We start from the raw sequence: 24,893 nt of genomic DNA, 5'->3' as shown, positions 1-24,893 counted from the left end.
AAACAGTTATTTTCAGTTTCAACAGTAGGTAATTATTTATGTGCAATGAGAAAAAATTATTGTTCATTTTATTTTTTGTAATGAAAAGTTTCCTTATCCTTTATTCTTGCCCTCCCACCCAACAAAAAACGTAGTTATTTCATCCCCTTTCAGTGTGGAGACTTAAAATAAAATGGCTACTGTATTTCCTTGAAGCAACCATCCCCTGATTTTAAGTTGTACCTTTCCAGACCATATAAAAGGAGCAAAGGGAGAGGAAATATTTTTCACAGAATTTTAGCACTGAAAAGAGCTTTAGAAGTCACATAAGTTCAACCCATACCTGATACATTAAATCGTTCCACAGCATACCCTACCAGTGGTTAATCAATCATGTTGAGGTCCCCTGACTTCCTTTAAGTCAGGGGACAATTTATGTGCTTATGTCCACTTTGGTCAAAAGCCCTTGGTGCTTTAGGTTTTTCTTCTGTAAAATCTGGGATAACATTTGCTCTAGTTTTCAAATAGAGTTTAGGAGGATCAAAAAGGATCCTGTATATATATAAAACAGGTGGAAGTAAATGGAGAGATTAATGTGTACTACTCGACATGCAATTCCAAAGTGTGTAGGTATGGCAGCTCCTGATACATTAAACCTAGCATAAAAATTAGGTAACTATAATTGAAAGGGATTTTAAAAGAGCTGATTAAGAACAGAACAGCATCTTTGTAATCTGTACCAGAGATGCTCTCATCATGCTGCTAGAACAACAGAGCCACTTGAGAACTGGAAGTGAAACATTTTCCATCTTCACTTTCTTAAATAAAAAGAACTTTTTCAAATTTAAATTTGTGAATTTATGTAAAATCATGTGTGTGCCAATCAGAATGCCTATTTTATGAAGTATTTTGTCTGTACTTGAGGCTATTATTTGCTAGTCTAAGTTTAAAAAGACATACATTATATACTACTTGTATACAAAAATGCTAGGGCACAGAATTCTATGTCTAATGGCTATACTACCTTCCAAGAAAACATCAAACATGATGTAAGTACAAAAAGTGCACCTGAACTTCTCAACTTTATTACAACTTCCTATGCCCTCTCTCCTTTCAGCTACATACATGTATAATGAGGAATCTGAGAGCTTCCTGGAGACAAGTTTATGGAGGAATATTAATAAAAAATAAACATTTATCAGCTGTCTCAACTGTATTAAGTGAAAAGTCCATAGTATACTATTCACTGCATGTCAAAAGCAGTTGTAAAAGTGTTTTTGGCCTGAACTTTGGGATGAAATGTGATTTTCATTTTCTAAGCAGAAGTCAGAATTTCCTTCTCTAGGCCTTACCTGTTTGGCAGAAACTGTCTAGCTTTCCTTGTTTTCCAGGGTCTGTAGTCTTTCTCCTCTTCTAAACTTAAAAGGCCATTGGGTAAGGGGAACAAGGTGCAACCTGTGATAGTCAATCACCTGTGGAGCAGGCCACTCAAAGCTCATCATGATTGACTGAGTATGTCAATAAAGCAAATGCTATTCTACTGCCCTCAAGAAGCTTAGACCCATCACAGTTGGTGTCTTTCTACCTAATCCTTCTACCACAAGAGGGAGACTTTCTTCAGCAATACAAGGAATTGTTATTTGTCCTTTGTTCTCACAGAAGACCATTACATCAGGAAGGTGATGCCATGGCATGCAAGTGAATTGGATTTCAGTGAGGGAGGGCTGTGCAAGGTCACCAGCCTCGCTTTCTCCTCCAGAGCCATCTGGGTCCAGTGGGCAGAAATAGATCAGGCTGATCAGGCCTACTGGAGATGGCCCAGGATGCAGTGGGGGACCTTAACCTTTTCTTTCTTTTTTTGGTTGAGCAGTGGGGGTTAAGTGACTTGCCCAGGGTCACACAGCTAGTAAGTGTCAAGTGTTTGGTCTGAGTTTGGATTTGAACTCGGGTCCTCCTGACTCCAGGGCCGGTGCTCTATCCACTGTGCCACCTAGCTGCCTGACCTTGGGCTTTTCAAATTAAAGTCTTTAACAGTCTCAGGTTGACCAAGGCAGGACTATTCCGTGATTAAGGCTTAATGAGGCAGAAAATAGCCTCTTTTCCTAGTTAAAAAAAAAAAAATTTATCTGGGAGGGGAAGACCCTCAGGGTTTCTGACCAAAACAGAAAAAAATTGTTATTTACATTCATCCTGGTCCAATCAGGACCCAAACAATGATTAAGTAGGGCTTGGCCTGGGACCTACTGTTGGCCAATCAATGAGAGCCAGAGTGGTTTGTGGTTAAAGCTGGTCTTTTTTAAGAAAGAAAAAACAAAACAAAACAAAAAAGGGTTTCAGAGATTAAAATTTTTGAGCAGACCACCTGCAGTTAAAGGTGATACCGTATGTGGACAGTGAGAGAATGCCACTGTCCTTCACAACCTGATTCCTTCCTACCTTTCTAGGCTTCAAACATTTAATTCCTCTTTATACACTCTGTGATCCAGCTGTATAGACACAGGGCTTCCTCACACTGGGCACGTGGTTATTGATTTTATTTTAATTTTTTGCTTTTTGGTGAGGCAATCGGGGTTAAGTGACTTGCCCAGGGTCACACAGCTAGTAAGTGTCAAGTGTTTGGTCTGAGGTCGCATTTGAACTTGGGTCCTCCTGACTTCAGGACCAGTACTCCATCCTTGGCGCCACCTAGCTGCCCCTTGGGCATGTGGTTATTACAATGAAATGAACAAAATGTGGCCCTGCCAACACAAAGAGTGTATTCTCAGAACCTCTGCTAGCACTAAGTGAATGGTCAAAATTTGGATTTTCTAAAGGTATTCCACCTGCAATATCCTAGACGCCACTGTTCTGACAGCTTTATTTTCTGGTGGCTTCTCTTAGTGAAGAAAGCATTATAAATAGTAGTTTCAGAGGATCACAGATTTAGAGCTAGAAGGAACCTCTCCCAGGTAATAAACCCTACCTTTTACAGATGAGGAAAGAGAGGTTAAATATCCTTGGTGATTTAGTATAAGGTCACACTAATAGTAAGTAGTAGATCTGAACCCAAGTCCTAACTCCACATTCAATGCTCTTTCCAAAGTACCATATAGTACCCTTCTGATAAATCACCTGTGTGCCATCCCAAAAGGAGGAAAATGAACTTCTCAGAATCCTAGAGGGCAAAAATCAGAAAGAGCCCATGGATAGCAATGATCCAACACGAGAAAACTTAAACACCTGAAACAATGATAAGCTTGAGAATATGCTCTAACTCTCCTATCACTGCCTCCGTTTAACCATCCCTCCTCTCCTTTGTGTTTCCTGCCCCCAAGACCACACAGACTCTTGTACTTGAGTTTATATGCTCCTCTGTGCTGTGTCTCTCTTTAGCCTGAAAACTATTTTCTCTCTTATGCTTTTAACTGCTCAATGAATATGATATCAATTTGATTTAACAAACACTATATCCACTATGTGCCAGGCACTAGGGAAACAAAAACATCCCCCCCCAGAAAACAAAAGAAAAAACAAAACAAAGCAGAACATAAACTCCTCAATGGCAGAGACTATTTTAAGGGTGTTGGGGGGGGAAGGGGAATATTCCCTATGTACACAAATAAATACAAAGTAATTTCAGGAGAGAAAGAGGTCACTACCACCTGAGGGGTCAGGGAAGGCTTCCTGGAAAGGGTAGCACCTGAACTGAGCCTTTAAAAATCAAAAAAAAAAAATTGTATTTTCTTCTTTGACCTACCCATTCTTTAGGATTAAGTTATTTATAGTTTCCAATGAGTTTTTAATCTTTGCTTCAAAGGCCCTTTGACTGAATGTAATTTTTATTGCATTGTGGTTGGTAAGAGATTCACTTAATATTTATGCTTTTCTTCATTTGTGAGGTTTTTATGTCCTTACATGATCAATTTTTGGTGAAGGTGCCATGCACAGCAGAGAAATAGGTATACTTTCTATTTCCATTCAACATTCTCAGAGGTCTAGCACATCTAACTTTTCTAAAATTTCTATTCAGGTCCTTAACTTCTTTATTTTGTGGTTCAATTTATCTAGTTCTGTGAGGGGTTGAGCCTCCTCCCCATCATTATAGTTTGATTGTTTTTTCCTGTGACTCATTTAACTTTCTCCTTTAAGGATTTAGATGCTGTGCATGTGGTGTATATAGGTTTAGCTCTGATATTATTTCAATGTTTACGGTATTTTTTTTTTTTAGTAAAATGTAGTTTTCCTGCTTATCTCTTTTAATTAGATGCTTTTGCTTTGTCTGCTACATTTTTTTCTACTGCAGCTGAAAACTGATTCTGTTCCAGCCCCTTAATTTAATTCCATGTGTATTTTTTTTAAGTGTTTCTTGTAAACAACTTATTGTCAGATTCTAATTTCTAGTCTATTCTGTCATGCTCTTCCGTTTTGTGAATGGGTTCATTCCATTCACATTTACAGTTATGACTGATGTGTATTTCCTTCCATCCTGTTTTCTTATCTGCTTTTCTTTTGACTACTGCCTCCCTTTATCTGCCTTCCTTATTCCCCACCCCTCATTTCCATTCTACTTTCCTGTTAGGTAAATGAATTTTTATACCCAAATATGTATATGTATTTTTTTCCTTCTTTAACCAGTTGAGATGAGAGTAAGGTTCAAGTGTCTTCCACTCTACTGCCCTGTTATATAAACCCTTATTTGCATACCTCTGTTATGTGAGATATTTTCTCCATTCTTCCTCTTCCTTCCCCCTCTTCTAGTGTATTCCTTTTCCCTACCCTTCCATTCTTCTTTTGAGATTATCTGAACATAACAGAATCACAGCCAAAAGACCTCTGGTGATGATAAAGTGTCACATGCATCATCTCCCCACATAAAAATGTAAACAGTGTAACTTTGTTTAGTCCTTTGTGATTACTCACTCATGTTTGTCTTTTTGTATTTCTTTTGGTTTCTGTGTTTGTTATGTCAAACTTTTCAGTCAATTCTGGTTTTTTCATCAGGAATGCTTAGAAATCTGCCGTTTTATTAAAGGTCAATTTTTCCCCTTGTAGGATTATACCCAGTTTTGCTGGATAGGTTATTTTTGGTTGTAAGCCTACTTCCTTTGCCTTGCGGAATATTATACTCCAAGCTTTCCACTCCTTTAGTATAGTGGCTGCTAAATCTTGTGAGATCCTATGGCTCCCCTATACTTGAATTCTTTCCTTCTGGTTCTTGTAGTATTTTTTCTTTGATCTGGGCACTCCATATTTTGGCTATAATATTCCTGGGAATTTTCATCTTGAGGTTTCTTTGAGGAGGTAACTGATAAATTCTTTCAATTTCTACTGTCTCTCTGATTCTAAGAAATTGAGGCAGTTTTTTTTTTTTTTAAAACATATGTCAAGGCTCTTTTTCCTCTCTTTTTATTTTTCCAGTGTGGCTTTCAGGTAGTCTAACGGTTTGCAAATTATCTCTCCTAGATCTATTTTCCAGGTCAGTTTTTCCTATGAGATATTTCACATTTTCTTCTATTTTTTTTTTAAGCTTTGGACTTCTAAAGCATTTTATTTATATATTAGCTGAGGTTGGTGCCCATATTTTACAAATGAAGAAACTGAGGAGCAGTGGGATTAAGTGATTTGCTAATGGTTATAGAGCTAATAAGTGTCAGGGGCAGCATTCCCACTTAGCTTCTTGGCTCTAAGTTCATTGTTCTTTTGTACCATACCATACTACCTCCACAAAGATCAGTAACTCAAGGCAGTAAGTGCTACATTCAATTTGAGATGTACAGATGAAGTAATACAGGAGTACAAAGGAAGACAGGATCACTACCAATAAGAGTGTTAAAGGCAAGGCATCATAGAGCTGGTGGCAGATGCAAAGCCCTTATGGATGAGTAAAGTTGCAACATCTCCAAGTTGGCAGTTTATGAGTTTACTAATTTAACTTAAGTTTAACTTTAATTTAAGTATTAAAAAATTGATTTAATAGTATTAAATTTGAAAAGAATAAAAATTCAAGATGCCCATTTTTACATTTGTACCATTGTTCTGGTTGTCTCTTAAGGATAAAGCAGAACTGAACTTTTACTTACAATTTATACACAGTTTCAGATGATCTTTCATTAGAAGTATTTGTGTACATCCTATTTTATCCCATTGTAAGGTCTTTGAACACTAGAACTGTTTTATTCATTTCCTTATCTTTCCCAACAGCTAGCTTGTATAGAGGAGACAGACCATCAGACTTAAGAGTTAGAAATGCCCGAGTCTGAATACTACTTTAGATGTTTATTAGATGGGTGACGCTGGGTAAGTCACTTAATGGCTCTTAGGCTCAGTTTCCTCCTCTGTACTTTCACATTTTCTTCTATTAAAAAAAAACTACTTTTGTCTTTATTTTATTATTTCCTGATGTCTCATAATCATTAGCCACCATTTGGCCAATTCTAATTTTCAAGGGGTAAGTTTTTTTGTACCTCTTTTACCATATCTTACTTGCATAGCTGTCATTTCTTTTCTCATTTTTCCTCTTCTACTGCTCTCATTTGGGTTTAAAAATAATTTTTAAAAAGCCTTGCTTTAACTTTTCTAGGAATTCTTGTTGGGCTTGTGTCCAAGCTGCATTTTTCTTTGAGGCTTTGCTCAGAGGTTTTTGAGTTGTTCTCTTCTGTTTATGTATTGAGCTTCCCTGTCTCCATAATAGCTCTTTATAGTCAGGTTCTTTTTTTGTTTGCTTATTCTTCCAGCCTACATTTTGATTCTGGACTTTATGTTTGTGTTCAGCTCTGCACACTTTGGAGATGGGTCTGGCCTGAGCTTCTGTCCTCTTATGTCCTGCTCCTGCTTTTACAGCTCAGTCGTGGGGCAAGCTTTCAGTGCTGTAAAAGTGATGTGATTCCCCAAGGGAGGTCTGCTCTCTGACCTTCTGACTTGAGTTCTGCAAGTTACTTGACCCAAGTTTCGGTCTAATGGCTTGTTCCTGGTTGGGAATTTTAACAGCTTGTTTTGGACTCAGCCACTATTAGCCAGCTCGTTAGGAGGATCTGCAGGTTCACAGGCTCCCCTTTGGTCTGGGACGCTACACTCTGTTCCTGGGATCAGTGCCAAATAGCTACCATTTGCCTCCTAGAATTTGTTCCTTGCTTAGTTCACAACAAGGGCCCACGTTGGGCTCCTCTGTGCCCTGTTTCTGTAATGGAGAACTGGGCGATGGGTGACAGAGTTGTCAGATGGCACTCATTCCTATACCCAATGCTAGTTCAGGAATCTCCTGGTGTCTCTTTCTGCCCCTGATACTTCCTGCCACCTGAACTGAGTCTTAAAGGAAGATGGAGATTCTAAAAAAAATATGTGAAGAGGGTATTCATTTTAGGTATTATGGGTGAAAGCCAGTACAAAGGTGAAGAAATGGGAAAGGAAAGCCAAATTTGAGGTATAGTGAGTAGTTCAGTTTGTCTGCAAATGTATGAGTACATAATGTTGGAAATAGAGGTGAAGGCAAGATTATGGAGGACTTTAAATGCCAAGACAAAGAGTTAGTATTTAACCTAGAGCAGGAGTTCTTAGCTATTTTTGTGCCATGAACATATTTGGCAGTCAGAAGTTTTATGAACATTAAAACAAACAAAAAAAAAAAAACAACTTAGCATTTAAAAAAAAACCTCAATGTACTCACCTAGGTTCTAAGTATAGGGGCTACTCCCAGATTCCACTCTGATTGGCATGAGAGCTTTGATCTGCATGATTTTCAACCTGGCACAGTTTACTCTCTTTAGGCAACCTGGTAACTCCTTTTGCTCCTGGAGGTTCACCATATTAATGCCAAAATAGTTCAGATACCTGATTCATTTTATTCCACTGCAGCTCAGAACTCCTGAGCTGAAGAGATTCATCACCTTCAGCCTCCCAGTTTGTAAGGATTACAGGTGTGTGCATGCTACCCATGCCTAGCACAAAAAGTTTTTTTTTTTAAAGAATAAAATAAAACAGGGGCAGCTAGGTGGCACAGTGAATAGAACACTGGCCCTGGAGTCAGGAGGACCTGAGTTCAAATCTGTCCTAGACACTTGACACTTACTAGCTGTGTGACCCTGGGCAAGTCACTTAACCCCATTGCCTAGCAAAAAAACAAACAAAAGGACAAAATAAAACACATAGGAGTACAAAGGAAACAAACTATATTGAAACATTTACCAAAAAATAATTTTTTAAGAAGTCTATAGAGCCCTGTTAAGACTGTACTAAAGGCAATAGGGAATTTTTTTCTAAAAATATGGTTAGATCTGTACTTTATTGTTTTAAGTTTTTTAGACCTGTATTATCTCCTATTCTTACCCCTCTCCCGAAATCAAGAAAGCTAGAAAAATAAAACCTCTCTTGTAAACATGTATATAGTGGAGCAAAACAAATTGTCATGCTGTACACGTAAAAAAAAAAAAATACCCTGAGTCCAGCATCCATCTATTTGGAGGTGGGCAACATGTTTCATCATGAGTTCTTTAGAATTGAGTAGCCATTATATTTATTAGAATTCCTAAATCTTTCAAAATTGTTTTTACAATATTGCTCTTATTGTATTATTCTCCTGATCCTGCTCACTTCACTCTGCATCAGTTCATACAAATCTTCCCAGGTTTCTCTGAAACTGTCCCCTTTATAATTCCTTCAGCACAGTATCATTCCATCACATACATATACCATAACTTGTCCAGCTATTTCCCAAGTGGTGGGCACCCTCCTCCCTCAGTTTTCAATTCTTTGCCACCAAAAAGAGCTACTCTGAATTATTTTTTGTACATATGGGTCATTCTCCTCTTTCTTGGGTCTTTGGGGAACAGATGTAATTAGTGGTATCGGTGGGTCAAAATGTATTATGCAACAGTTTACTTTAGCAGCTTTTTGGGCATAATTCCAAATTGCTTTTCAGAAATGGCTAGAGTTCACAGCTCCATTATTAATGTGTTAATGCACCTGTTTTCCCAGTCCCTCCATTATTTGTTATTTTCCTTTTTTGTTAACTTAGCTAATCTGACGGATGTGAGGCAGAACTTCAGGGTTTTTAAAATTTGCATTTCTCTAATTATTAATGATTTAGAGCATTTTTTCATATGGCTATTGATAGCTTGATTTTCTTCCTCTGAAAGCTGCCTATTTGCATTAATAGGGAAATTTCTGAGCAAGGTCCATGGCATATTGAACCTGTGTTTCAAGAACATTAATTTAGAAGCTATGATAGGATGAATTGGAGAGGAAGGGAAGGGAATAAGTATTTACATAGCTCCTGCTAAGTGCTTTTTACAAATATTATCTCATTTATCATCACAACAACCCTTCCAGATAGGTTCTTTATTTATCACCCCCATTTTACAGTTGAGAAAACTAATGAAAACAAAGGTTAAGTGACTTGCCTGAGGTCACATATTCAGTAAGTAAGGCCAGATTGGAACTCAGATCTTCCTGACTCCAGACCTAGTGCTCTATCCACTGCACCACCATGCCTCAGAGGAGAGACACTGAAAACAGGAAGATCATTTAGGTGGCTATTCTAAGAGTCTAGATGAGAGATGCGAATCTGTACTAAGGTAGTGTACTAAGGTACACTAAGGTAATGCTTTGCACAAAATTGCCAGGTATGTGTTATACAGATTAACTCTACATAGCAAAGGATCTCTGAAGGGGAAAACAAATGTTTCATGCACTGTCAAACAGAAATGATTTGGTTATAACCTTGCAAAGTATCTGAGCAAAGAAAGCCTACTGTTTTGCCAAAGTAAACTTGGAGAAAAAGCAATTATAGTTTTAAGAGTATGAGTAATTAGATATACTATATTGATATATATAATATATAAATATATTCTGTAGGGTTCATAGTACAATTTGAAACATATTACTGTGTAATGAAATTGCAGGCTAATAAAGACTCCTCACCTCAATTAATACATTGACTGAATTCAGTTCCTAAGAAAATTGAGTAAAAGGAAAGGGAACAAACATATATTAAGTACCAACTATGCCAGGCATTGCACAATGTGCTAGTAAGTACTTTACAAATATCTCACTTGATCCTCACAACTTTGGCAGGTAGGCTATCATCAGCCCCATTTCACAAATGAGGAAACAGGCAGACAGAGGTTAAATGACTTGACAATGGTGAAGTGTTTTGAGGCCAGATTTGAACTTGATCTTCCTTACAGAATCTAATGCTCTATCCACTTTGCTGCCACTCAGCACCCTCCCTGACTCCTTTACCTACATTCTACTCTCATCATGACCTTGGCTTACTTAAATCCTACAGAAATCCTCATCACTTACTGGTTTCTCAGTCCCCTTTTTCATACTCTAGTGTCACTTTTCCTTTTGTCTTGACCTTACTGTTAACCATTTCAACACTGGACTGTCTTCTGCCGTTGAATCCTCTGTCCTCTTTTCCTTTCAGCCTTTCTACATCGCTAGTCCCAAACTTTGGATTACTCCCATCACTACCTCTTCCTCTACTCCTCTCTGATAGACTCCACACAAGAGTTTTTCTGAACCTTTTCTCCTTAGGGCCAACTCTGTCCCTAGACTACCACTCTCAAAATATGATCTTTACTTCCAATTTACCAAGAAAAGTGAGGTCATCCTTTGTGATTCCTGTCATCTTCCTTCCTTCACAGGAATAGCCTTAAATAGCCTCTTTAGGTCTTCACCCATCTTCTTGGCTCTTTTCTTCTGGCCTCAGAGGCCAACACAGGTCTCCTCCCTGACAATACTAACAGCTCCTATTGTGCTCATTCTCTCTTGCTTCCTCTGGGCCTGAGCACCACTCATTTCCTTTCTAGATTTTCACTCTCCTCCTCTTCAAGCTCCTTTACCTTGGCCTACCAGGCAACCTTCTCTTGATCCTGAAGCCCACCCACTCCTTTTTCTTTTCCCCCTCACTGTCAAACTTAATAGAAAGCATAGTCTATGTTCATTGTCTCCCACTTCTCAATGTCCTACTGTCTGGCTTTTACCACCATTCTACTGAAACTACTCCCTAACAAAGTCATCAGGGACCTTTTAACTGTATATTCAATGGCCCTTTCTCAGTCCTCATCCTCTTGGATCTTTCTGCAGGATTAGTCTTCTGACTATATACTACACCCTCCTTTATCGATGCTCTCTTTTCTGTTGACTTGCATGACCTTGCTCTTTCCTGGTTCTCAACCTTGATTACTACTTTAATGACCCATCTTTTTCCTCTTATGGCTTAAGATTGTGGGTGTCCTAAGGCTCTGACTTTACCCTTTTCCCCACACTTCTTCCTATGGCCAAATCATGTGTGCCCATGGATTCAATTACCATCTAGACAGAAGACACTCAGCTCTATCTGGTACCACTTTTTCTCTTGAGTTCCAGTCCTGCATTTTCAGTTGGCTGCTGAGTATTTCTGCCTGGGTGTCCTACTAGGACCAAACATTCAACCTGTCCAAAACTTAACTTGTTCTCTTTCCCCAAAGATAATGCCTCTACTTTCAATTATCCTGACTGGGTTTATGGCACTCTTACCCTCCTGGTCACTCAGGCATAAAAGCAAAATTTTCTGGGTCAGTTAGGGAGTACAGTGAGTAAGGCACTGGGCCTGGAGTCAGGAAGATCTGAGTTAAAATCCAGCCTCAGACCCTTAGTAGCTGTGTGACCCCTGGCCAAGTCAGTTAACCTCTGTGTATGCATCAGTTTCCTTATCTGTAAAATAAGGGTAATAACAGCATCTACCTAGCAAGGCTGTTGTGAGGATCAGATGAGATAATACTGACAAAAGCACTTAGCATAATGCCTGGCACATAGTAAGTGCTATATAACTATTATTATTAATTATTATTTTTGACTTCCCTCTGTCTAAATCCAAACATCAGACAAGTCCTGTTGATTCTATTTCCATAATATATGTCCTATCATCCCCTCTTCTCTACTTGAGGTCCCTGTTCCTCTCTCCTAGATTACCATAATAATCTCTTAACTAGTCTCTTACATCTCTCCCTTTTCTAGCCCACCCTTTACTCAACTCCCCAAATCTCTGTGATGCTATTTGAAATAGAGGGTAGGAATTTCTGCCATACACACACTATCCTTAGCTAGACTGATGAATTTATAGTCAACATTAAGTTAACTCGGTAAAAACTTTTCAAAGTTTTTCAAAACTTCCCTTCAAAATTACAAAAACAACAAAATTATTATTATTATTATTTTTTGTGAGGCAACTGGGGTAAGTGACTTACCCAGAGTCGCACAGCTAGTGAGTACGTGTCTGAGGCCAGATTTGAACTCATGTCCTCCAGACTCCAGGGCCAGTGCTCTATCCACTTCGCCATCTAGCTACCCCCGCTTCCCCCCCCTTTTTTTTTGGTGAAAGGGCTGACTTCTACAAAGGGTTATGGCCAATTGATTATAGTTGTGTTGCTCTTGGTATGGAACAATTACAGTATCTGGGAATTTTTCTGATTTAGAAGAAACTCAATTCCCTTTCGACATGAGACACTGAATTTCAGGAGCCCCAGGAGAGCTCGTCACTGGATCCTGTCAGAGAAGGTTTTGGAGAGGATTTTAGATTTGGAGCTGGATGACCCCTCAGAGGCTATCAAGTACATGCCCTTCATTTTACAGATGAGGAGGATAAATGACTTGCTCCAGGTCACATAGGAAGTGAGAGCCAGAGCCAAGCATCATACCCAGGTCCCCAGACCCCACAATCAGCACGCTTCCCACTACAGCATCAGCAAGCACTAGGCTAGGTTGAATCCAGAAAGGCTCCACAGTCCATTTTCGTTATATTCATGGCTCACAGGCAGCATGGGAAGGGGTAGGAGAAGAACTCTCAGTGTTCTGGAATCAGATTAAAATGTAAATTGGGAAATGTTTAACAAAATAAATAAAAATGCAATGCAACAAAGACACTGTTAATTTGTGTTTTTGTTTTTGTTTTTTTAAAGTCAATGTGTGGGCAGTAAGGATCTGTTTTTATCTGAGCTTGACATCAATGATATATGGGATGGTTCAATAAATTTAGCTCCTTTTTCAAAACATAATAGGATGGGACAATTCAAATGGAGCTTTCACATCCTGAAATTTCATGTTATCTTTTCTTTCAAAAAAAGACAAAATAACTATGCCTTTGCCAGTTATTTTGCAAATGTACCTATTTTTTCTTTTCCAATCGTTGAGTACCACAAAAGGAATAGCAAGAGGCTTCTTTTGGAGATTTCTGCATAAATCTAATTTTCACAGAATTAACATGACCTAAGGACTTACTACAAAGTGAAATGACTGATGTAAAATCAAAGCACCTTATAATCTTAATGGAAAGATGGCTTTTTAAAAAAATTGCAGCCAAAAAGCATCATGCCTGAGAAGCAGAAGAGCCTTGCCCACCATTTCTGCCAAATACCACCAAAAGGCAATCTGCAACTGTCTCACTTTTTTGTTTTTTTTGCTACAAAGTGAGGGAACTTGATTCAACTTCTCCAAATCTGGGGTTTCGAGTCACACAATTTGATCACCTCAGTGCTTTGCTGGGGCTCAGAACCCCTGGGGCTGGCCCTAGGTGGGGGCGAGAAGAGGGAGAGAGAAACACTAAAAGGGACATCACAAGATTCATTACCGATACAGATACAAGTGTGGATAACAAATTCCGGAGTGTCTTCTCTGCAATGTGAGACTGTTTTTTGTCTTAACTGCATTACTAAATTAAGTAGCCCATTAGAAGAAGGTACCCGTGACCTCAGCAATCATTTTATCCAACCACTTATTGATTATAGATGAGGAAACAAAAGCTCAGAGACAGCAAGTAACTTTCTTAAAAAATAAAAAAAAAAGCAGGGCAGGATTTGAACCCAAGTCTTTTGAGTCCAAATCCTATCATTCCTAGGACAGGATGTTACCCTAACTTTGTAACAATTGTTTCCTTTACTTTCCTGTACTATGACTCCACTGGGAGCCCTCAGTACACAGCTCACTGACAGGCCATTCATTGAGTAAATTCTAGAGAATCTGTCAATAAGTTGGTCTTGGTAAAAAAAAAAATACAATATTCTTAAAATCTGAGGCTATGGAAGTTAATTCTGGCACATGTGGAGAATTGAATAGGTGATTAAAAATGCTTGTAAATTGATTTTGGCAACTCAAGAGATTTTTAGGGTATTTTCTTAATATTCATTTTTTTTTTTTTTACTTCAAGTTCAAAATTTTCTCCTTCCCTCCAGTCCCTTCCCCAACCCTCAGTGAGAAGATAAGCAATGTGATATGGGGTATGTTCTTAAGGGGTAAAATGTACTTGCTATTTATTTACTCCTCCTACTGAGCATCTTCTTATAAATTCTTTTTGGTCTGGGTCTGTAACTACATAGGCCCATTCTACCAATACAGATCAGAACTTTTTCTGCAACTTAAGAGTCTCAGCTGTTGCAGTACTGTGGGCTTATCTATCAGTCATTAAACATTTATTAAAGGCACACTCCGTTGTAGGCCCTGTGCTAAGTGCTGGGGATACAAAGAAAGGCAAAAGTCAGTCCCTGGATTCTAGGAGCTCACAGTCTCATTGGGGAGATAACAGGCAAACAGCTATGCACGAGCAAACTACATACAAGATGAATAGGAACTAATCAACAGGGGAAAGCACTAAAATTAAGAGGGTTTAGAGAAGGCTTTCTATATATATTTCAGCTGGGCCTTGAAGGAATCCAGTGAAGCCAGAAGGCAGAGGTGAAGAGGGAGAACATTCCAGACATGGGGGCAGCCAGAGAAAGTGTCTGGAGTTGAGGGGTGGAGTGTGTTGTTCAAAACAGGCCAGTGTCACTGGATCAAAGAGTATGGAGAGAGAGAGAGAGAGAGTGTGTGTGTATGTGTGAGACATGAGAGGAAAGAGAGAGAGAGAGAGAGGAAAAGGAGGGGGACAGAGAGAGACAATAAGGGATAAGAAAACTGGAAAGGTGGAGGGGGTGAGGGAGAGGTGCTAGGCTGGATTTTATATTTGATCCTGGTGGTCATAGGGAGACACTGGAATTTATTGAGGAGGGGAGGTGACATGATCAGATTTGCAGTTTAGGAAGATCTCTCTGACAACTGAATGGAGAATGAACTAGAGTAGGGAGACTTGAGGAAGGCAGAGCAGGCAACAGTACAAGTGTGAGGTGATGGGGACTTGCACTAAGGGGGTGGCAGCTGTCAAGAGAGAAGGGGATGGATATGATAGCTGCTGCAAAGATGACATTAACAGCCTTATTAACTGATTGTATATAGGGGCTAAAAGATAGTGAGAAGTTGAAAATGACACCTAGCTTGGGAGCCTGGGGGACTAGGAGGATGTTGTTGCCCTCTACAACAATAGGAAAGGTAGAAGTGAGGAGGGTCTAGGGGGAAAGATGAGTTCAGCTTTGGATATGTTGAATTTAAGATGTTCACTGAACTTCCAGTTGAAAATAATAGGCAACTCCAACTAACCTGTTAAGAGATGTGAGACCAGAAGTCAGTAGAGAGATGTTAGGGTTAGATAAGTAGATTTGAGAATAATTTTCAGCATAAAGATAGTAATTAAATCCATGTAAGCTGATGAGTTCACCAAGTGAAATAGTGTGGAGGGGGAACAGAAAAGGGCCCAAGACAGAGCTCTGTGGGATATCAAAATTAATGGGCATGACTTGGACAAAGATTCAGCAAAGGAGAGATCTTATTCATTTCCCATGACTTATTCTTCTACCCCACTGGCTCAGCCCCACACTAAGATGGTCATACCCTTGATCGTGCCATCATGCCATAAATGTATCAGTTCCTTGTTCATGAACTCTGAAATTCCCTTATCTGATCACAGTCTATTGGGTTTCCACCTCTCTGCTTTCCAATACCAAACTGTGCTCTTTGTCCACTGTGACTTCCAATCCCCCAATGCCTTGGTTCTCCCTCAGGCCAACACCCCTGTATTAGTTCTATTCTCCTTCCTTCCCCATCTCAACCCCTTTGTGAACCGGTTCAACTCCATACTATCCTCTTCTCATATTGCTGATTTTGACCCTGTAGCCTTAGCCTTGAATCACTCCCACCATATGCCATCTTACCTCCTACACACATGCTGCTGAACAAAGGTAGAGAAAATAAAAAAAACCATGCTGACTGGTTGACTACAAATGTATTTTATATAACCTCAACTGGACCCTCACTGCAACTAGGAAATCCTTCTACACCTCCCTAAATAACTCACTATCCTACTCTTTATAGTGGCTCTTCCAAACCTTTTCAAACTTCCCATACTTCCTTCCCTCAATCCTCTCAGATGAGAGCCTTGCCTCGTATTTTAAAGCAAAAATTGAGGCCATCTCCTGAGAGCTCCCTCTCCTTACCTCACATCACCCAGACACCTTCTGCCACTACAGCCTCCTATATCAGTCTCACATAATGAGACTGACGGCTCTTGTCCTGGTTAAGCACTACCTGCTCACGTGATCCCATTTCATCTTGTCTCTTCCAACAGATTTGCCCCCTCAGTCGAGCCCACTCTTTCACTTGTTTTCAGTCTCTCCCTGTCTACTGACTGCTTCCCTGCTGCCTACAAATATGCTCATATCTCTCTTATTTTCAAAAAAGCCTCACTTGGTCCTTCCATTCCCACTATCATTCCGTACCTCTCCTGAACATTCAGTATGTCAGAAAGTGGGACCTGAATCTAGGTCTTTCTCATGCTGAATAGCTCTCTGCACCAACTACCACAGTACCTGATTAATTAGGTAATCACAGAATATGGTTACTTTTAAGACAGATCCCAGTAATTCAAGTCTTTTAAATATAAATTTGAAGTTGAAGGGTATTAAAGTTTTCTGTTTTCTCTCTGACCGTGCATTCATTTTGTCTTCTGGTAGGAACAATCAATAAATCAGGTTCACCCACAGGCTAGAACACTTCTCTGGTGGTTTGGATGAAGTCCTGCCCTTCCAATTGCTAGCATAAAAAACGATTTTCTTTTTTTTTTGCTATATCATGCGACATCTTCAGAGCCACTCAGGAGCCAATTCACCTGCTAAAAAATGTCACCACTTACCTGTTATAAAAATGATTAATCGTGCATCATAAGTATTCCTATTAGTAAACCAAAAGAAAGCCCCTCTCTACTTTAAGAACAAAGTTTCTGGGGAAGAGAGCATTGGACAGGATGGTCTTACCGTGAGTGTGGCAAGTGACATGAACCCTATCAGGTTGTTCCATGTCTTATCAATGTCCTTCAGCAGCTGCTGAAGATTTTCACTACACACTGCAGTAGCCTTGATTCCTAGCTCCACGCGTTTGGTTACCCTGTATACCTCGACAACACCTGTCAACAGAGAGAGTAAAGGTTTGAAATGCCAGGTGAAGATGTGAAGGTAATACCCTTGTTGGAACAAATAAATTGTCACAAAAGAGTCAAAAGCCTCACTGGCCCTAAAAACCCCACAAGGGCTTTACAAAGATCTGAACAAGGGCGCCATGCAAGCCTGGATACTTCATGGACCCTTTTTAGCATCTTTCAGGGTTCATCTGTTGCCATGCAGGCAGTTGTATTGATCTGACTGAAGGAGGAACATAAAGTCTAGTTAAGGGAAGAAACTCAAACAACATAGTAAGAATCCAGAAACCACACTTTCTGATCTTACTCCCATTTTATCACTGTCCTGGGATGCTTCTGTGTCCTCATTTTCTCCATTTGCAAATGTCATTCTAACATGAATTATATCTGACTCGAGGTTTTGTTAATTAAAAATGCTTCACAGCATATATGAAACAGACAATAAAAATTTAAAGCACCATGTTCAATAAGCAAAACACAAAGTTACATACCTAATAAATATTCCATGCCCTGTGCTGACTGAATTACTTCTGTGCAAACAGATGAACTACTGATTCCATTTAGAGTGTCATTTGCCTTCTTAATGATCTAAAAGACATGACATGACAATGTCACTAGATTATCTCTAATAAAAAAGTGATCAATGACACAATCAAAAGTGAATATTGCAAAATTATAAAGAAAAACCACAACCCCAAGGAAGAGATGTGAGAAGACACCTTCCCTAACTCTTTTGCAGAGATGAGAGGTCCATAAGTATGAAACACTGAATATATTTTCAGTTTTTTTGATGTATAAATCAGTTTTGCTGGTTGTTTATCTTATCATTTTCTTTTTTTTCTTTAAAAATATTCTTTGTTATACAGGATGGCTTTCTGGTGGGGGTGGGGAGGAGGGGAATGCTTATAGTTGGAAATTTAAATGATGTAAAAGAATCAATAAAAATATATTTAAAAAATGGTTAATAGTAACAAAAATAAATTTACTATTGTTGTTCAACCAAACTGAATAGCCAGAAAATAAGATTATAAGCCTGGTGGTCAATATATTTTTACATAATTTTCTACTGAAATACAGACCTATGTGATCCATAACTTACAAAGAAGTTTATAAAGATCATAAGATTTAGAGCTGGCAGGGCCCGTCAGAGATTATCTAATCCATTTCCCTTATTTTATATGAAGAAACTGAGGCTCTGAGAGAGTTCAAAAGATTTACCCAAGGTCACACAGATAGGCAGAATCTGAGGCAGGATTTAATTTTATTTTCTAACTTCAAATGGAGTGTTCTTTTGCAGTATATTGCACTACCCTCTGAATTTTATTAAATCAAGAAGAAATCATCCTGTTACTCTTGTCCTCCTGCCACTGTATTCTCTCTACTCTCCTCCCTGCTTTAGAATGATAAGGTTTGTGTTTTGCTCACAAAATCTCTAACTTAGAGATTATTTTACTTGAGCAATAAAGTTAAAGGTAGTTCATCATCTCAAACACAGCTGAAGGTACATAAGGGAATACTGGTTTGGTAAGCCAAACAAGAGAAGTCTCATTTAGGTGGGTGAATTTTCAAAGAATTTCATTTTGGATATCTGATACCAATAATGCTACAGTAGTCATTAGAATTAGGATATTATTCCAGTTCTCTCTTCTGAACATCCTTACTCAGTGCTATGGAAGGTAAAATGTGGCCTAGGAAAAAAACTACGTACCTGAAGGCATCTTAACTGAAAGCTATATACTCACATGTAGAGCACTTCCCAAACATCTCTGCCATTCATAAGCATATCTTTCACTCTCCTGTTAAAAAAAGAAAGGACTATTTTAAAAGGACGATGGACAAGTTGGACATGATGCTTTCTATTTCTGCTTACGTAATTTTAATTCAATGGATGTAAGAAAGTTTCCTCATTTGCTCGTGATTATTACAGATCAAACACATACCTTAATGGATTGTCCTCTGGAGACTTTTATTCTCTTACAAATAAAAGCAACATCAGAGCATATAAATACATTTAAGTGCTTTCTATGTGCAAAGCACTGTACTAGGTATTGAGGGAGATAATAGTTTGACTAAGTCAAAGTACTTAATCTCAAGGAGGTAAAAATCTAATAGAAGGACCAGAAACAGATTGTAGAAGAACTTGAAATGCCAGGTAGAAAAGTTTGAACTTTATTTTGGACCAACAGCACAGTTTGAGGAAAAGACTGACATAATGAGATTTATGTATAAGAAAAATTATACTAGCAGCTATGTGAAATACTGGGAAAGGACAGTAGAGGTGGAAAGATCTCTAAGGACGATACACCAATGGTTAACCATAATAAAGGCCTCTACTAGGGTGGTTGCAATGATAATAGGGAGGGGACAGATATTTCACCCAGAATAGGAGGACCTAGCAACTGACTGGCTGAGGGAAGAGAGAAAGAGGAATCTCCAGGAGGTTCCAAATGTGGGAGAGTGCAGGTGAATACAGGGGCTATAGAAAGAAATAGCGAAGCTTGAAGAAGGCACAAATTTAGAGGGAAAGATGACAAACTTTTTTTTTTTGGATACAGTGAGTTTTACTTACGGGTGGATCATTAAGGCAGAGATCATCTATAGGAAGATAGAGATGGGGATTTAGAACTCAGAAGAAAGGTCAGGACTACGGACACAAAGTTGGGACTTTGTTAGCACAGAGTTGGATAGCTGAGACTGTTAAGAGTGAGACTACAAGAGAGAAAGAATGTACCAAAAAAGGTCAAGAATCAACTGTTTGGGGAAATCTTTTAAATGATATAAAGAAGCTGTTCAAGGGATAGAGGGGACAATGTGGCATAACGAAAAAAATAATGCTGAATTTGGAACCCAGTCAACATGGACCTTGAATCTTGGTTCCATGTGACCTTTGGCAAGTCACTTAACATTCTGGTTTTAGTTTTCTCATCGGTAAAATAAAGGGCCTGGAATAGAAAACCTCCAAGGTTCTTTCTAGCTTTAGACCTATGATCTTAGGAAAAGTAGGGGAGTAAGATATCTCTGAAGCCAAGTGAAGAGGGAATACTCAATACTGGGTTCTGGGAAGTCAATAGTATCAAAAGCAGCAATGAGGACTAAATAAAGGCTATAGAATTTGGTGATTTGTTGATCAGATCATCAGTGGTGACCTTTTTTTTCCCTTCTGCTTTTTGGTGAGGCAATTGAGGTTAAGTGACTTGCCCAAGGTCACACAAAGTAGTGACCTTTGAGAAAACAATTTCAGTAGATGGTGGGAATGCAAATCTTGCTGCAGGAGTAGAAGAGAATGTATGTAACAGCAAGTAGTGGCATGAGTTTTAAGGATCATGAGAAGGCTTTTTTAGGTTGGGGAGGCCTGCACATGTTTGTGGACAGATATGGAAGAGCCATGTTGAAGATGCATGAAAGAGTAGGACTAGCAGCTGGATTAGAGTTGAGGGGGGAGGGACAGCAGCAAGGAATGGGATCAAAGGTACTGGTTGACAGATTAGATTTAACAGGCACTAGGAAAAGCAAGTCTGTGGAGGGAGGGTAGAAGGAGAAGTAGGGAAAAATAACATTGAGGTTTGAATAAAAAGAATTAAGGCCACACTTGATGGCCTCAACCTTCTCAGCAAAGCAAGAGACTTTGCCATCTGCTCTAAGTATGGGGTTATGGGCATGTTTAGCATCAAGAAGAAAGAAGAAAAGGTCTGAAGCAGTCGTTGAAAGGTAAGGACAGGAAATCAGGAAGGGGGAATCTGTTTTACTTGATGAAATATTTGTTGCAAAGGTTTCAGTTTTTCTTTTGTCCTCAATGGAGGTGGTGGGAAAGAAAATAAATGCTTAACTGAAAGAAAAAAAAGGCAAGTACAACAGGCTTGTCAAACAGCACTAAAAGCCTAGCTGTAATTATACCACAAATCTGTAGTGGGGGAAATTAGCTCAGTTTCACTTTCTCTGTTGAAGTCAAGAACAGAGAAAGGTCAAGATAAGCACTAAAAGTAGGTTTCAGAATGAGGGTAGGAGAAGTAGGAAAGGAGACTATGGTCAAAAAGCAGAATTTCAAAGCTCCAGATCTTGGAGGAGGGCAAAACTCTAAGAGCTGGTCAGGTATTAGATTTGCCCATATCTGTGTGGGCCTGAAATAGGGCAGAGAATGAGTCCACTAGGATTGAGAAGGTTGAGGGATTTTGTGATCAAGTTATAATGGCTGATCTGCTAGTTTAAACCTGGAGATATTTAAACATTTTTATAATGCAATGGAATAGCATTTCAACATTTTCATCCTGGTCCTCATGTTCAAGATAATAACAACAATAGTTCATATTGATGAAGAGCATTAAGGTTTGCTTAATTTGATTTTAAATATTTTCTCATTTGATCCCCACAACAACCAAGATAGGTGCTCTTATAATCCTCATTTTATAGATAAGGAAACTGAAATTCAGAAAGGTTAAGTGATTAGTCGACAATATTTGGACCAGTTGCTTTGAAAATATTTGTTAAAAGAAAATCAGAGTCTGTCTACCGACCAAGTCATGATGATTCTTACTTAAAATAAAGGCTAGGTGACGAATACATGATTCTGACTGCGACTGTGGTGTTTAGAGCTAGAAAAGATTTGAGATCATCTAATACAACCTCAACTTACAGATCGAAGAAAACTGAGATCCAGAAATGTTCCCTCTCCCACCCGTGCCCCACCAAGGTCACACAGATAGTTAAAGAGCAGAAATGGAATTTGAACACAGGGCCTTCGATTCCAAATCCAGTGCTCTTGCCATGATACCACACCAATAGAAATACAAGCATCACATCATCTCTGTGCTTCAAAGGTAAAATGACTGTAAAACTATTAACTACAGTGGCTAAGACGCAACAAGCGTAGCTAACCGGTAAGATTGGCGTATTTAGAAATGAAGGCACAACTCCCCATCCCAGGAATCCCAGGAACACAGTCTGAGTCCCACACTGACTCCATTTACAGGATGCTATTTTTGAGGAGGTTCACAAATGGATTCACATTTTCATTACATCATCTTCACTGCAGCTGATGCCTCTCCCAATGAAATCACAGGAACAAAGAAAATTTTCTCAAGTTCCTTAAGAAACACTTTCTTCATGTGAAATTATAAAAGTGCCATGTCCTGGGAGCAAAGCCCAGGCAATCTACATGTCTCGTGTGTCAAGTAATCATACTTACTTCCACCTCCCCAGTTAGGTCTTTGTATTTATCCCGGATAACAGGCAGAGCAGGCTTTTCACTGAGAGTGTTGGAACGATCTCTGAAAGGTTGCTCTGAAGCCGGAGATGGAGAGGAACGGCTTATTTCTTTATCACCAAGGCTCAAACTTCTCTTGTGAGACCCTAAGAAGTATTGAAAGGGCAATCAAAAGGTTTCTATTACTTAATGTTTCATGACTTTAGACTCTATTGTAAACTCAGTCAGGGAAATCTTAAGACAAAGTATTTGTATCTTTCAGTATTTTGAAACACATCATTCCCCAATTGATAAATGATCAAAGGATATGAACAGGCAGTTCTCAGATGAAGAAATTAAAGTCATCTATAGTCATATGAAAAAATGCTCTAAATCACTATTGATTAGAGAAATGCAGATTAAAACAACTCACGGTACCACATCATACCCATCAGATGGGCCAAGAAGACAAAACAAGAAAATGATAAATGTTGGAGAAGATGTGGGAAAACTGGAACACTAATGCGTTGTTGGTGGAGTTGTGAAATGATCTAACCATTTTGGAGAGCAATTTGGAACTATGCCCAAAGGGCTATAAAAATGTGTATACCCTTTGACCCAGCAATAGCACTCTAGGGCTACATCCCAAAGAGATCACACAGATGGGAAAAGGACCTACATGTGCAAAAAATATTTATAGCAGCTTTTTCTTTTTTTTTGGTGAGGCAATTGGGGTTAAGTGACTTGCCCAGAGTCACACAGCTAGTGAGGGTTATGTGTCTGAGGTTGGATTTGAATTCAGGTCTTCCTCACTCCAAGGGCAGGTGTTCTATCTACTGCGCCACCTAGCTGCCCCAATAGCAGCTCCTTTTGTGGTGGCAAAGAACTGGAAATTGAGAGAATGTCCACCAATTGGGGAATGGCTGAACAAGTTGTGGTATATGAATGTAATGGAATACTATTGTGCTATAAGAAATGATGAACAGGCAGACTTCAGAAAAACCTAGAAAGACTTGTATGGTCTGATGCTGAGTGAAGTGAGCAGCACCAGGAGAATGTTCAACACAGTAACAGCCATGTTGTGCTATGACTAATATTGATAAACTTAACCCCTCCTAGCAATACAAGGATCTAAGACATCTCCAAAGGCCTCGTGATGGAAAATGATATCCACATCCAATGAAAGAATGATGGAGTTTGAATGCAGATCGAAACATACTATTTCCTATTTTTTTTTCTTCTGTTGAGTTTCATTTCCTCTTTCTGGAAAGAGGTTCCTCCTATTGGTTCTACTTCTTACTTACAACATCACTAATGTGAAAATGTTAAATAGGAATGTATATGTATAGCCTATATCAGACTGTGTGCTGTCTTGGGGAGGGAGGGGGAGAAAAATTTTAAACTCAAAAGCATATGGAAGTGATTGTTGATAAATCAAAATAAATTAATTAAAAAAAAAAGAAACACAAATTTCCTTTTGCTATTCATTCTGTCTGGGAAGCTACATATTGATGTTTTTCAATCTTCCTTCTTTGATCTCAATTCTAGAGGCCATGGACATATGCCTTTGATTTTTTTTTTGAACCCAAAATACTGAATTTATTACTGATTCACTTCTCCCAATCTCCCAAAAGCATTTGTTTGCAAGATGGCATTAAGAGGTATGGCCCACACATCAGAATCAAACCTATGACACCTCGGTTTCCTTAGCAGTGTGCTCTAACCAAGTGAACTACTAGCTACATACTATTATCTAGGTTTCTTTAGCCCACTAAACATCTTATCTCACTGTATTTGTCCTACTGGCCTCAGCTCAGTCCTAAAGAAACTCATTCAACCTTTTCCCGTAGACACTAATTTCATGCCGAGAAAATATTTCTTTCACTTAGTGACTCTGATCAACACAATGACCAACCACAATTCCCAAGGACTCATGATGAAAACATGCTATCCACCTCCAGAGAGTTGATGGATGCAGAGTACAGACTGAACATACTTTCTTCTATTACTTTTTTTTTTTGGACATGTTTAATGTGGAAATTTGTAATGAATTTTGTTTTTCCTTTTTTTTCTTTTTCTTTTTTTTTAATTTTTTTTTTTTAAGGCAATTGGGGTTAAGTGACTTGCCCTGGGTCACACAGCTAGCAAGTGTCAAGTGTTTGGTCTGAGGCCGGATTTGAACTCAGGTTCTCCTAACTTCAGGGCTGGTGCTCTATCCACTGCACCACCTAGCTGCCCCTGGATTTTGTTTTTCTTGCCTTTTCAGTAGGTGTGGGGGAGGGAGAAGGGAGAGAATTTGGAACTGGAAATAAAATAAATTGAATTTAAAAAAAGAAAATGTTTCTTTCCTTGGTAATAGGAAACAAAATATTTATAATTAAGAAAGAATATTTAACACCAAGAGGCAAAACCATGACAGCAAAATCGGCCCTTAATTTGCTC

General features: G+C 38.9%; 1 protein-coding gene across 2 annotated transcripts in view; it reads right to left on the bottom strand.

The window, feature by feature from the left end:
• SYNRG (synergin gamma) overlaps nt 1–24,893 on the bottom strand; it is a 98,821-nt gene that overhangs the window by 2,579 nt on the left and 71,349 nt on the right. For both annotated transcript variants that reach the window (XM_027870349.1, XM_027870350.1), the window contains 4 exons: nt 22,455–22,618; nt 19,015–19,068; nt 17,764–17,860; nt 17,112–17,260 (listed from right to left, as the gene is read on the bottom strand). In XM_027870349.1, the coding sequence (XP_027726150.1) occupies nt 17,112–17,260; nt 17,764–17,860; nt 19,015–19,068; nt 22,455–22,618 (464 nt within the window). The remainder of the gene's footprint in view (nt 1–17,111; nt 17,261–17,763; nt 17,861–19,014; nt 19,069–22,454; nt 22,619–24,893) is intronic.

This window comes from Vombatus ursinus, unplaced genomic scaffold, assembly GCF_900497805.2.
Source record: "Vombatus ursinus unplaced genomic scaffold, bare-nosed wombat genome assembly UNPS02014797.1, whole genome shotgun sequence".
Taxonomy (NCBI): Eukaryota; Metazoa; Chordata; class Mammalia; order Diprotodontia; family Vombatidae; genus Vombatus; species Vombatus ursinus.
Note: the sequence above shows the minus strand (reverse complement) of the source record. Positions and strands in the feature narration are given on the sequence as shown.